Here is a 14,768-nt window from a genome sequence, read left to right as displayed (position 1 = left end):
TCGATCCCAAATATATCTTAAGTACCAGAAACTGACTTGCGGGCTGTAATTGTAATGCTAAGTATTTGTTACCGAACAGTGGTTTGTGTGTGTGTGTAATCACCATCCCGTTATATCTGGAAAATTGAAAAATGATAATCTTGAAGGTAGCTATCCAATGATTTTTTTTTTTAATTTCACAGGTATTGTTCGAAAAAATTAATGAGTAAGTACATGCCATGTGTCTACGCATATCAGACCTCAGGCGATTCATTCGTAAAACTCCTTCCAAGCAATTACGTCACGCTAAAAAGGAAGTAGGAGAAAGGGGCGAAGTTGAGAAGACAGTAAAGTAGTCCTTATTCATCTTGTCTAACTCTAACCAAATATTCAATAGTATTTAAACTTCCAAAAAAAACTAAAACAACTGGAGATTAGCAGTTTTCCATTTACAGGATTAGGAAGTAAACATGTAATAGCGCAAAAATGGCATCCGAAAACTAACAACATTGACCCGAGAGATTAGTAGCTTATGATTACAGAGGTCGAGTGTAGTTCTTGAAAGAATTATGAGAAAGTACTCGTCGTTCTTTAAAATTTAATTTCAATGGCTCGTGAAAATTCACAAATGGTTTATTAATTGAAGGAAGAATGCCACATAAACCTGTCTGTCGATAAAAATTTCGCAAACGCTGGGCCGCCATTTGGGAGCCATCTGGAATCTGGAACCATGGGGTTCCTGAAGCCTTATCCCCTATGTAAGGCCCTCCACCTTCAGAATACTGTGCCGTTGAATAGAATTATAGGGCATCAGAGAGGGTCCTGAGACAAACATCCCCTTAGACCTCTCCCTCTGATTCTTTGTGCTTGCAACCATGAAGGGAAGCAAAACGTTCTCGCTGAAAAAAGTTGTATCATTTCACTTAAAATAAAAGAGGCCGTCTGGGCAGCTAAGTGGTCATCCAAATTCGTGGCATAAACACTTCTACTGATATAAACCGCGCTTTAAGACCCATTCAATCACTTCAGTATCGAGATTATATTTCAATAATATGTAGATAAATGTTCTGAGGGTTGTGTAATTATAATTAGGCATTTTACAAGCAATTTTTGTATGATACTGGTGAGTATATAATGTCTCAGCGTGATGTTTAGCGGTGTAAAAGACGCATTAATCATCAACGGCTATCTTCAATTAGATTTCCTCTCTTTTTCAATAAAAATGGATTTCAATCATGAATGAAATCAATTCTTCTAAAATGGCCAACTTATGTTACGGGAATTGCTTGAGGTGTTGAGTATTTTTTCCATCAAGGTTTAAAATTATTATGTATCACAACAACGTTGATTTCCTCTTCGGTTTCGAAATGTTGTCCCCTGAGCGAGTATATTATTTCCTGAGACCAAACGGCCCTTAGGTACTTTACGAATATGCCTCGTATTTATGATATTTTGGGAGTAAACCCGCGAAAGTAAACATGGTAAACAAGTATTACCCCTTAGTTATAAATACCAGATTTTATGACGTCAATACCGCCGCCTCCAGGTTTGGAACCTAGAAATTCGTGATGAAAGACCAATACTCTCTCCACATCAGCAACGCGATTCCCAGAAATGAAGTTTCTGTTCAGTGGGCTACATACTGAACTGATTTGCAAGACCCTCTGAATCTTAGATCCTTATTGAGTTCTGTAAGTGGCCTTCTACTATTCCAGAAGAACGGAAGGGTGTCAAACTCATAAAGGCCCACTTCGCGGGATCTCTATGTAATATCTAAGTGATCTCCCGATTCTTATCTGCAGTCTATGTATTCGAGGGAGATGGAATAATCGGATTAAGCGATTCAGAAGTGGGGAGAAGATATATCCTTACGTTGGAGGAAATGCCGCGAAAATCGGTAAATCTGCCTGACAAAGTGTGCTCGCTCCACAACAGTTACACGCATGATGGGACTACACGCTGGGATAGACGCGCAAACGCGTGAAAAATTTCGCAAACGCAGCCTCAGCGATTTGATGTCTCGAGCAGGTGGCTTGCCTTGAGGGCTTACTTTCACGGTTTCTATGTGACTCGCCGGAACAGCCTAATACTCAGCTCGTGTGGAATGAACCGAAATACAATGTAATGCAAAACCGTATTCATTGGTCAAGAAAACCTTTGATGCGTTCGTGACAAAGAGGATACTGTTGAAGAGGATATACTGACCAAGTGTTAACTACATAAAGAAATTGGATAGAAAAAGACACTTAAACAGGTTGGAGTAAGAAACAAATTTTACGCTATTTTCTTTCAAACTATGCTCTTCCAAAATGCAAGTGATGAGCTTCACAAAAAAATGGGTTTTCTTGCTATATTTCAGTAAATTTCATTTGAAAATCGTCATCTCGATCCGTATATATTTATGATGGTACATGCCTAACATGTAAGCATACGAAATATGTTGTTTTATAAAAGAATGCATAAGTTGTGTACTCAAATAACTTATGTAATGCTCGCTAACTCTTTGGAATATCGTTTAAAATATACCCGGGCTGGTTACCTGACTACGTTTTGAGTTATTACCAAATGAATACTGTATTTGAAGTCCAATTACGTCTGTCAAATTGAAAGACGCTACTGTCCGCAAGAAATTGTCCCCTTGATAATATGTATTTGGATTGAATTATCCACATATGGAGTGACGAAATTATGTGTTTTGACCTCCATAGATTTCGCCCGTCGTGGAATATCATTTTCCTAATGACGTGTAATGTAGGCGAAATTTTTTTGCTATGAATCGCTCTCGCATTTATATTTGTGAAAACTTATTTGTAAAACGTATTTTCGCCACAAAATTATGAACTGAACTACCATGGCCAATAAAATTACTTTTTCGATCTCTGTAGCTAGTGATCCTCCCTTTTGTGGCCTTAAAAGAGTTTCCATAGTTTAAATTGTTTTAGAAACGAATGTAAAAAAAATAAAAGTTGTACATGTTATCATTTAAATTGTCTTAAGTACACGACAAGTTTTTCTCAACAACGGTCATCATCTGGCCTGAATTTTGGTGTATATAGTGTTCCAAGTTTATTTTTTAATATCAGCCATGATTTGTCACATAGTTGAGACCGAAAGTATCCGATGTATTTGGTAAATGAAATATTCAAGGTGATATATTTCATTCTTGGTTTTAAGCCATTGTGTATTGTTCATTCTAATTCTTAACGGTTAAGCTTTGTTATAAGGCAGTAATTTTGATTTTAAAAAGTCTCATAACTCCCCCGTAGTCGCTTATTTGCTACCTTTCTGTATCAGAATAAATATTAATTTCGAAGGACTTTTCCTATACGCATAAATACAAATGTTCCCGTCCGCAGCAAGCCATGGAAGTCGTAGGGGAATTTGGATTGATTCAGTTAGCCATGAAGAGACAGTGCGATGCCCCCCTTAACATCATCATCTACAATTCCATTTTGAGAGAGGCAGCGCGCGGCGTTTTTTTTTTTCTCACGCCATTTCAAAAGCTCTCTCCGTAGCTCTTTCTGCTACTTAACATCGTCCTCCATCCGCTTTAAGACCAAGGCGTAGTGCGAGATTGAGAGTGGAGTGGTAGGGGTAGATAATCAAATCTACAATTCCATCCCTTATCGAGACAGGAGTCCCCCGGACATGACCGCATTACAATTTCATGACCCGCTACATATTTCAGGCAAATATTTCATTTTTTCTACGGACGAATGCTCGGACGGTATGCAAATTGGGAGAGGCGAGAGAGATTGAATTGTGATCCACCGTCCTCGTGAGCCAATCTGGGCCGTGCCCCTCGAGCAATCATCCCTGACCACCGCTCCGGCATCGACGGTGGGCTACTGTGCAGCGGAGGGTAAGGTGGCTCGACTCACTGCCGTGGATTGCCGAAGAGATATGTGGGTGGTCCATAAATCACGTAGCGCACCTTGGGTCAATTTTTCTCCCCTTAACCTCCTCCACGTCGCGATATTTTGTAACAGCTGAATTTTACCCTGTCCGCATTCGTAAACCGTGAGGTCTCTCGTCCATTTTTTGGGAACTAGATGATGTACAGATTGATGCAGTAGATTGATGAATGGCATATTTTTTTAACACGGTGACACGTGATAGTGAAAACTTATTTGTTATTGATATTGTACTTTTTTCTGATTATAAATTACTCTTTTCAGTTCCAAACTATGGTCAGTTACATAATATTAAAGTTTAATTTTCCTAATTTTAACTCACATTAGTTGAGTTAATTATTAGCTAGAGGGCACTCGTCATATTTAGTGAGAGAAACCCCCAACATTTTAAATCATGACTATTAACTACTTCCTGTCATCTCTTCATTCATTCGAATACAAATTTTGGACGTCGGAAATCTGATCAAAGATTTTTGAAATGTTACTTATTGTTAGTCAAAATGCAAACTTATCTTATTAAATCATCAAAAAAATTTAGACCTGCCGCACATAATTTCTACCACCATTAATTCCTTGATAACGTTCAGGACTTGTATTTTTATTAGTCGTGTTTCAGTATAAGTCTTTGGCGGATATATATTGGCGGTGTAGGGGGCGCGCCCCCCCTCTTGCGGGGTCGCCCGCATTGCCTAATATAGCAGAGCCACAATTGTAATTTTTAATATCATAAGATGACACTGTTTTGTATACGTGTATTATCAGTTGAAATAAAACTTTCTTAAACCTTGCTGGTTACTCGATTATTTTTCATTACAATAAAATTATAGGTAGCTCAAAATATATGAGATTTTCTGTATTCGTTACTGCTACAAGTGTGGATTAATTAGTTATTGTTTCAAAAATGTAAAAAAGTTAAATACATATTACCGGCGACCATATCCGTACAAATTTGTAAAAACAACTTTATCTAGATAAGAAATTTTAATCCTGGAAATATTACCTCAAAATATGTTTGATAGTGGTCGCAAGCTGCTAACAGTCATATTGTGGCCTGGGTTAAACAACTGAAATCATCTGACTTATCTCCACATCGCTCTCTCCTGAAAGGGGAGAAATATTGCGTGAAAATATTTGGTACGGAACGTTAAATTAATTTAGAGAAAAAACACATTTTCATAAATGCTAGTGGAGGTTAATTGAAATTTTGAATTTGAGCTTTTTAAGACTTCTGCGAGGTAAAATTTTCTACTTTATGTCATCATGTCACTATAATTAGAAAGTCTCACGGCGTCTACGTTGGCTGCAGCTTTCGGTTACTTAGCAGCAACACCTAGAGCTCTTTTATGCGTTTTTACCCTGAAGACGCATATGACAACCATGAAAAGAGATCACTGAACAGAAAGACTTGTTTTCATATTAACTACCGCACGCAACGTTATGTAAGTTGTCGCTAAGTGGTTCTGGCTGTGAATACCTTACGCCTCGTGTATCATCCCCTTCATGGTCGGGTGGTGCCGAAGACGCCGACAAAGCAACAAAGCCACACCCCCACCACGTGGTCCAGTGTCCTCCGTCTTCGCCGTTATCACGTCTCCAGGTGGAGGCGTCGAAGGGGCACGAAGCGTGAGAGGGGAACGGAGGTTAAAAAAAACAAAAGAGGAAAGCTGCGCGAATGGCTGTTCGCGCCAAGTCCGCGAGCGACGGAAGGAATTGTGGGTGCAAGATACAATCTTCCTCGTGACAGTGCAGCGTGGCTCTTGCCGCACAGGTGATCGTAACATTTTCCACCCCGTTCGCTCCGCCACCACTTTTCCTGCCTAGGAGGGTTTAAGCCATTCTGAAAAAAGTTCTCTACGTTATTATTGTGGCTTGGAGGAGTTGGTTATCTACTGTCATAGGCATACGATAGACCTCGCCTTTGGAAGAATTCAAACTCATTCCGAGAGGAATTTTCTCTACCAATACTGCGGGCTGGAAAAGTCGTGGAACTGATACCATCCCCTGAGGGACATCTACCTTTTAAAAAGCTCCCCATCCTCGTCCATCAAATTAAAATAAAATTGATAGCTACAAAATCACATCTGCATAGGAAGAATAGTTCAACCCAACCTTTAAGGAGTAGTCTTCAATAATTCCGTCGACAGAAAAAGTCTAGGACCCATTACCATCCCTTGAGGAACTTCCTCTAAAAACCCTTCTTCAGCGACCGCAAAATCAAAACAGACTTGAGAGCTTGAAGAGGACAATTGAAGAATGGGAGCGGCCGTGGGCAAGGGCGTGTTCCACACTGGAAAGCCCAGATTCTTCCTCTCCGGATGCCGGCCATGCGGAATGTCCCGCACACCCCTGAGGGCCCGTCCGATGTTTCCCCAGGGTTCCCTGGGAACCGTGGCCACCACGCTCTTCTTGCAGCTGTGCCTCGTGTGCCTCTTCTACTCGCTGGCGGTGTACGAGGCGACGGCCAACGCCAGCGACCACCGAAACAGCGCCCTCACGCACATGGGCGGCTTCGACAGGGATGACGGTCCCGTCCGGAGGAGACACGCAAGTAAGCAGTGATCCTCTTCGATTGCCTCACTAATGGGCTAGCTAACCAATTTTATTTTAATTTCGACCGTGATTTTGAATGAGAATACTAATTTTTCAATGACCAGAACCACGAATTAAGTTGGTGCGATGGCTTCCACGGTTTTGCCTAGTGAATGGAGGCATCTTCTGGGGTTTCCAACCGTGTTCGTTGTTTTTTTTATGACAACAGTTTCGCCTGCTGGAACACCTTATTAAAGGAAATGCCATTAAAAACAACGAACGCCGTTTGAAATCCCAGGAGATGCTGCTTTTTCACGGAAACACGAATGTTACAATAGAGGTTTCTCCAGTCTAGATAGTTGTCACCCCCCGCGTTTTTAAATGGGTTTGCAAAAGTCGCACCTCGCGTCGCTGACGGGCAGAGTGATCCGAATTTCACGGAGAAATGAGCCATATTTTGGGTATTTCGCCAAAATTTATGTTCGTAATTATGTGATCTAACAATTTTATAACTTTTCGATGTCATTTCTATTTAAAATATTATGCAGCAAATATTGAGAATAAAGGAATTGCAAAGTCGCCATCGCCTCTCTGAGGATACCATTGGAAACCGATTAGAATGCGCTTGATGTGGCAATATAAATCAAACCTCGATAGGATGGATTAGAGCCACCTCTATGTAGTACCCTTCACTAGAAGATAGCATGACTCGGCATGCGGAATGCCGTCGAGAGACACCTTACACATGGAGTCAAGGGCGTACCCAGGATCAAAATTGGGAGGGGCAAGCCATGGTTGTTCAAGTTGTAGATAAGATTTAAGCATGGAAAAGGTGAATGAAACCAACATTTAAAGGAAACTGCAACAGCTCTTTATTAGTTTTTAAAATTATTTGCTGGAAAAATATCATTTTCCTTAAAGATATTTGCGATTTTTGCTTCTAGGTGGGGGGGGGGGGCAGCCGCCCCCTGTGCCCCTCGCTGAGTACGCCCATGCATGGAGTAACGTGAATTTTCTCAGCACAAAATACGTGCTCTGACAGTAATTTATGTTAAATGCCACACTGATCTATAAATAAATAAAATATTCGGCCGATATTTGTGGATTTTTAATGGCTAAGTGACTAGGTAAATATGACTTGAATGCACCATTTCTTAACAATTCAGTCACCCATAAAATAAGGAAGGCATATTTTTTAAATTAGCTAAATGAAGCATTGAAATCTTTCCATCATATTCAAGTCCAAGTCCAAGTGCGTCCAAGTTTTTCCATTCAAGGAAAAACTTGGACGCTCATGAAAAATTTTGCTGTAACAACGAAACGCGTCAAATATATTCAGTGGAAATATTGCAATTCTGCGCATAACTAATGAAAATAACTTCCACCACATCGTGCCGTATATAATACAAGATTTTTTTTAAGTTTCCCAAAAATGCTGAAACGTTCTTCAGTGGAAATTTTTCAGTTCGTAATATTTTTAACAAGGATAATTCCTCCTCTCGACACTTGACGACATTCGTACCAAACCGAGTGCTTCAGCCAGATTTTGTTATTTAGTAAGTCACCAAATTCACTCTCCATTGCCACCCTGAAAGTGGTCACCCATGTGAAGGACTTCCTCGTTCCTCTTTTTCTACGTCATTTTCACCTCAATTTATTGCTAGGAAAAGAAGTATGTTCGTATGAATAATTTTGGGCACTGAGCAAATGTTGGCAACTGAAACTGAACTTTATACTTCATACGAAATGGGTGTTAGATGATTGAGAAAAGTTGTTTTATGATCGGGATGAATATATTGGATTAAAAAATTCGACAGCAACGCCAGCCCTCTGAAATTCTTAATTGCAAGTGTTCCAAGAAGTATAGCAGTAATCATTATTTTATGGCAAATGCAGGTCCGCCCTCACATCATTGAGCAAAATGCCTTCCATATTCAGTAAAAGTAATTATCTCGTGGTAATTACAATTCATGATTTCATTTCTGCTACCATTATACCGATTCCAATAGGATTACATGAAGTACAATCCACCAATTTTACTGATCACCTTCCCTATATCCCATTTTTACTCCCCTCTTCAAATCGAAGGATGGCATGTGCTTATTCTATCTATGATCCGTATTTACTTCACCCCCTTGTTTAGGTGTTCCTCAGTTCTCTTACTCTCTATCCTTTTCACCTGATCCATTCTCCTTCGTACGATTACGGAAGGAAATTTAATCATGCTGATGCATAGTCTGCAATTTACGACGGGATTTTCAATTTTGAAATTATGGAATTCAGAGGATAGAGATAACTCCTCACAACGCAATGATTATTGTACACATTTTTAATTTTCAGAGAACTCTTGTTCTTCATATGAAACGACTGAAGGGGCAGCTATTGGGAATTTCAACGCTCGATTGGGCAGGTCTTTGTTATAAAGCATGAGAATTTCAGTATTACCACATTTCATTGCTTTATCCTTTCCCCATTGATCATAACATTCATATTTCCACCAGCATACCCATATATGAAATAGGGAATATATGAGTAAAATAAAAGGCCTTGACACTTTCTACTCTGGAAAAATTAAGAATTCATCAGTCAATGAAGTTTGCGTAATAATCTTTGCTCGATATAATAAAATCCCAAAGAAACAATGTAATTCTTTTAAAGGGCAAAAAATAGGAAACTTTTATGCGAATTGTCGTCAAATACCATGCAACCTGAAAATAAAAGTCATAAGGATGCTCTTTATGTAAACCATGAATTTCCTCCATTTCATCCAAGTAGCCTTTACTAAAGAACGGGGTTGGAAAGAAATCGGTCTAAAGCTGGACTCACCCTGCTACTTAGGAAGGAAAGATCAAAAATCAAAATAAGTTTTTAAAACACAGAAAACAGACATTTTGAAAAAATCCCTCCTATATAGAGGAACAAAGGAGTGGAGCTACCGACCTGAAGTTATTTTTGAGAACTTCCCCGCAAATTCGAAAATTTATAGGAATAACTGTTCATCATTTATTGGTTAATTACATAGTGGTGTTTAATGGGGAAGTGTTTGAAATTGCGCTAATTGCGTCAATGTTCATTTGTTAGTTGTATGATATTAGAATTAATGTATTTTATGGAGTGTTTGAAATTGGGTTATTTGGGTCAGTGTTCAGTTGTTAGTATAATGATATAATAATTGATGTATTATTATTCACTATAGGTGTCTTTTATGTTCCTTACTTTGTTATTTGATAGGCAGATTTATTATTCAAGTGTGTATATCATATGCTGCCACCAGGCAACTTGCAGCAATATGTAACAATAATATTTCAACTCCTTTTGAAGTAACATCGCAAGCAAATTCTAATGCAGTCCAAAGGTTTGCTATTTTTCCCTTCCGATACAATTCATACGACACATTCGCTCATTTAAATCCCCACAGCGTGAGCGAAAGCGGTGGAAAGTAGTCAAGGATAAAAGCATACCATTTCCTTTAAAAGAGAAAATTAGCATCGAGGTTCGGTGAGATAAGGTGGAGGGTTCACATGTTTAAGGGAATAAGCATCGCAAAAGGCAGGGGAGTCTGTTAGGAGAAAGAGGGCAAATGGACAAAAGAAGTATGGAAACGAGAGAGGTACGAGGCGAGAATAGAGTGGTTGGCGGAAGAGTGATTTCTTACTCCTAAGGATGGATGTCTGGATTCGGTACAGGTAATGATTAGTTTCACCTCCATACGACCACATTTTTTATTGTAATATTTCAATGATGAATTTCAAAAATATTAAAATCGACTTAATTGTGGTCAGCATTTTAAGTGTTAGTGTTTATTACTATTTTTTCTTGTGATATGAGTTATTTGGGAAAACTAAAAATATATAAGCAATAGTGGAAACGGAATTTAAACATATCTTTTACATGATAACATTTCATACGTCGCCTCAAAAATATGTCGAATTCAGAATCCAATGGAATCAATCCATTAATCTTTGATTCAATAGCCAATGTCTTTTCGTCCTTCGGTCCTACTTTAATGTTGGCGCGTTAATGTAACACAATTCCTCATGCAAAGATTTTTCATGCAATCATTCATTCAAACATGCAATTCATGCAATCATGCAAAGAAATTGAGAGAGTTCATACTTCATGCATACCATTCAACAATATACCCTTACGTTTGAATGCTCCAAATCTTTCGGTAACGAATAATTTAGATTATCTGGTTAATCGAAGCTAAATAGTTTGATTCAATCGGATACCATTTCGAAGTATTTTTGCAGCCATATACAAAAATGTTGTTATTTTAAAAGATTTTTTTATTGTTTTAAACTAATTTCTTTCTCTTTCTTTAGCATTTTGTAAATAATTTGTTTTATTTTTTTCGTTTCCCCAAAACTCATATCGCAGGTGAAGTGGAGTGAGAAAATCTTCTTCTCTCAAATATTCTTCTAATAATGTTCTCAAATATTTTGTAGATATTTTCAAGTTTAAGAAGTATTCACCAGAAATAAATTCGAGAAGGAACTAGAAGCATTGCGTTTTTAAAGTTTAGTCCAAATTATGGGGATGGTTTTAATAACACTTTCTATCTTCTCAGAGGTTCATCGATATTATGATTATATTCAAAACATTTTTACTATCCAAGTTACGCGGCCAATATTGGGGGAGATTTCCCGCAACTGTGAAAGCAGTCCAGTGTTTCTATAAATGAACGTAATCTGAGGCGGTGGGTGTCGAGGAAAAGTGCGTCTCCGGTGGGGTACGAGAAAAGGTGTTTGACTGCCCTGCTGACGAAGGGAGATAGAAGCTGACAATGCAAGAGGAAGTGGAATCTTCACCATGGGGGCGGGGAGAGGAAGAAAAGCTCGCTATCTACATGGACTGCTCTACATATTCTGCCTCTCTCGTCGTTCTATTTTTGTGTGCGTCTTCTCTTTCCTCCCTCTTCTTCCACATCCTTCCTCTCCTACTCCTCACCCCCCGATCTTTACTGTCATTTCGCCCCACCCCTGACCTCTCCTCAGACAATGGCGGGTGACTGCTTTTCCTCCCACGCGTTATCGGTCTCTCAACCCCGTCCGCGACCCCGCAGGAACCGATATTTTCTAAAAGTACACCACACTATCCACATTATGCGTGAAGTTATGAATCCAAATTCTCTCTACCACCATGAGAGTATCCAGCGAGGGGCAGGGGGGGAACCCCTAGAAGCAAAAATCGCAAAATTCTTTGAGCAAAATCAGAACTGAATTGAAAAGAAAGTATTCAACAAATTTTCTTTAAACCGACGAAAAATTATATTTATTGTTATAAGATATGTAACTAAAATAAAACTATTTTTTTCAAGGAAATAATCTCATAAACCTCATGGCTTGCCCTCCCCCTAGACCAGGGCTTGTCTCCCCCACCACCACCCCCAAAGTTATGATTCTGGGTACGCCCTAGTCTACCTTGATAACTATCAACACTTTAAATTGTTTAATCCCCAGGCGGATAAATGTTGGCTGAATGTTTCCGTTCAGAGTAATATTCCTAGATAAAATACGAACGGGGATTGGATGGATTGTTTTTTTTAACTTTTGTCGCAATAACAAAGGTATTTTTAGTAACGGTTTCTTTCTTCTCGAAGGTTTCTCGATATTTTAATTAATTGAAATATTTCTACTAATAGATTAATACAACGAATCAAGTATTAAGAGGAATTACATTTCTTGAAGCCATGATGATGCTTAAAAAAACTGAAACCTTGGATTATAAAAATGTATTTAATTATTAATTCAAATAATACTGAATAGCCTCTGAGGAGAAATAAGTTACTGATATAAAAAAGTAGTCAGAACAAATACATATCTACAAATAATTTTTGTTATAATATGTTAGGGTTGTGTATGGAGCCCACCTTCATAAATAACTCCATTACCCCCTTCATTTCTGATAAAATCATCTTAGGTAATAAACGCTATAATTGACAGCCTAACATGCTTGGTTTGGTTTTAGCCGGAAAATAAGAGCAACATTTTCCCAGTCTTTCGCCTGCAAAATACTTAATGAGAAAATAGAGCTCCTCATCGGTTTCTTGTAAATACTTCTGAGGAAAGAAGACATTCCCAAATGGATTTGAATATTTTAATAAGTTTTTGCTTATTCCTCTCAAAGAAAATATCCATCAAGTTATTTGCGACGAAGCATTGAAGTTCATTTCCTTTCTCGCAGAGCAGCCTGAAAATATTTTTCTATCATAATTCTTTATATCTCCCAGATCTAAACATCAACCCTATTATTTTTGAACAGCCAGTTCTGAGCCAAAAAACATTCCATTTCCAAAGCAAATTTAAAGCATTTACCAAAAATAGCACAAATTAAAACTAGACCGGTTTAAAAAGAGTGATTAAAAAATTAGCAGAAGTGACGCCATCCGTGTATCGAATTCATGAATTAAATCGCCGTTTCAATATATCGTAAACGACCTCATCTTCCTCTCCTTCACTGCATGCGGAGACACGCTAAAGCACTCTGTGAGAGACGATAGAGGCTCCCTCATTGACGGTACGTCCGGTCACATCCACGTTACCGATTTATTCCACCCGCATGTCGCCTTGTCGCTCGCTTTATCTTCCCGGCCCTCACTTGCAAAGGTGCGCCGAGTTGAACCTCGCATGTCAACGGATGGGGTGGCAGGAGACAGTGAAGGTGGAGAAAGACGAAAAGTGATTTGTCTTCCCCGGTAGGAAGGGGAACGGGCGCGTGTACTACCAACCTAAGGGGCGATATACGGGTGGCTTTAGGGGAAGGGTTGGTTCGCGAGAAAATGAGGAAGAAAGTGGGGGAGAAAGACCTTTCACATCTGCGGACGAAGGTGGTGTGGGTGCTGAAACGAAGGCGAGCGGGTAGGTGTCGGAGAAAAGCCGCGTATGGCGGACGATGCAGTCCCTCCCCCTTTGGCAATGTTCTAATACGGACCACGGCCCAATGAACTGCCGCGCGAGTAGAATTTCCTCCAAGCTCGCGTCCAGAACGGCAGGAAATAAGAGGAGACCACACCCGCCTCCGGCGTTGCTCCATGCACCACGGACCCAACGATTGAAACCGTGGAAAACGCCGAAATATCCTCCTCTCTCTGCTATCTGCTGCTGAAATCTTCCGCACCCGTGGTTTGATATCTTATTGGAACTGTTACTTATCATGGATACATCTAGTTTTCTTGCTGTTTACACACCTCATACGAAAATCTCAAGAAATCTTCCCAAATACTGGTAAAAATAGACAGAATAGCCTACGTCTCTTGTGATCATTCGAGCTAAAACATTGTAGTCGACTTCTCGTGTATCCAGCCAATCGCTGCTCTTTGAGAGACAATACATTTCTCAAACTAACAAACTACAGTAGAACTATGGTGAGTTGTACCCCTTTACAACACATCGCTCACCAGGTGATATTCCACACGACAATTGTCGATAAGGGAAACTAACATAATAAGCCGGGCGCACAGGTCTCATCTTTCGACACGTTGTATTATGCGTGCAGCATGTGTGGGTGGAGGTTGTGGTGTCGGGATATCTTAGCTGCTGTGGAGGATCTTCCAGAAACTCCATCGTCCAGTTCGGACGCCTCGCGATGAAGCCGACCTCGCTGAGGACCCCCGCACCCAGTCACGCGGTCGGGGCGCCCGCACGCGGAGGCGGTGTGGTGCGGTCGCCGAGGAACGGCGCAGGGACGGTGTCGTTGTGGGCGCCTAGGAGGCATGGAGGTCGTCCCTCGCTCTCCTACTGGGACGCGGACGGCATCATGGCTTCGGCGGGCCGGCTGCGGATGCTCATGGTCGCGCTTCTGATGCAGTTGTGGCTGGTGTTCATGCACTCGGCACTGTCCGTGTACGAGGGATCGGCGGACCCGAGCGGGGACGACGCCCGGGGAAATGCCTTGGTCGTGTGGCACCAGAGAAGTGGGGTCCCGGTCAGGCGATATCACTCAAGTAAGAGGGCGAACCTTGCAGTACCTTGAATTCAGGGGATATCGCTTTCCAAAGCTCGATCGTGGGTGCCGGTGAAGTTAAAAATATCAACATGATACCATGTGCTGGGTAGTAAATTAAGAGGGGAGTTCATAATCTTGAAATCGCCATACTTGCTTTGCAACGGGTCTACTTTGGTGGAAAACCTAGAATCTATGGTCTGCCACGCTACTCCAATCTAACGCGTGACCACTTCAGTGTTGTGAACAGCTGGTTATTACGTGACCCTTAACATTCACTGTTTCATTTCGTGCTCCGCCTGCTTGATTGACATAATGCTACCGCCAAATTCAAGGCCTACGTACAGCACCATTGGCGTAGCCAGGATTCAACCTGGCCCCTCCAGGGCAATATCTCATCTG

General features: G+C 40.4%; 1 protein-coding gene across 5 annotated transcripts in view; it reads left to right on the top strand.

Moving 5' to 3' along the window:
* The window catches only part of LOC124154080 (ammonium transporter Rh type A), a 168,042-nt gene that overhangs the window by 111,010 nt on the left and 42,264 nt on the right, over positions 1-14,768 (top strand). The window contains exon 1 of one of the 5 annotated variants that reach the window (XM_046527584.1): positions 5,618-6,441. The exons of 3 other annotated variants lie outside the window; for them this stretch is intronic. In XM_046527584.1, coding sequence (XP_046383540.1) covers positions 6,147-6,441 — 295 coding nt within the window. In that variant the 5' untranslated portion in view covers positions 5,618-6,146. Of the gene's footprint in view, positions 1-5,617; positions 6,442-13,365; positions 14,368-14,768 lie in introns of those variants that run through there. One more of the 5 variants, XM_046527583.1, reaches the window with a different exon arrangement.

This window comes from Ischnura elegans, chromosome 2 (genome assembly GCF_921293095.1).
Source record: "Ischnura elegans chromosome 2, ioIscEleg1.1, whole genome shotgun sequence".
NCBI classification, from domain to species: domain Eukaryota; kingdom Metazoa; phylum Arthropoda; class Insecta; order Odonata; family Coenagrionidae; genus Ischnura; species Ischnura elegans.
The sequence above is the reverse complement of the archived record's forward strand: the minus strand, read 5'-3'. Positions and strand labels throughout refer to the sequence as shown.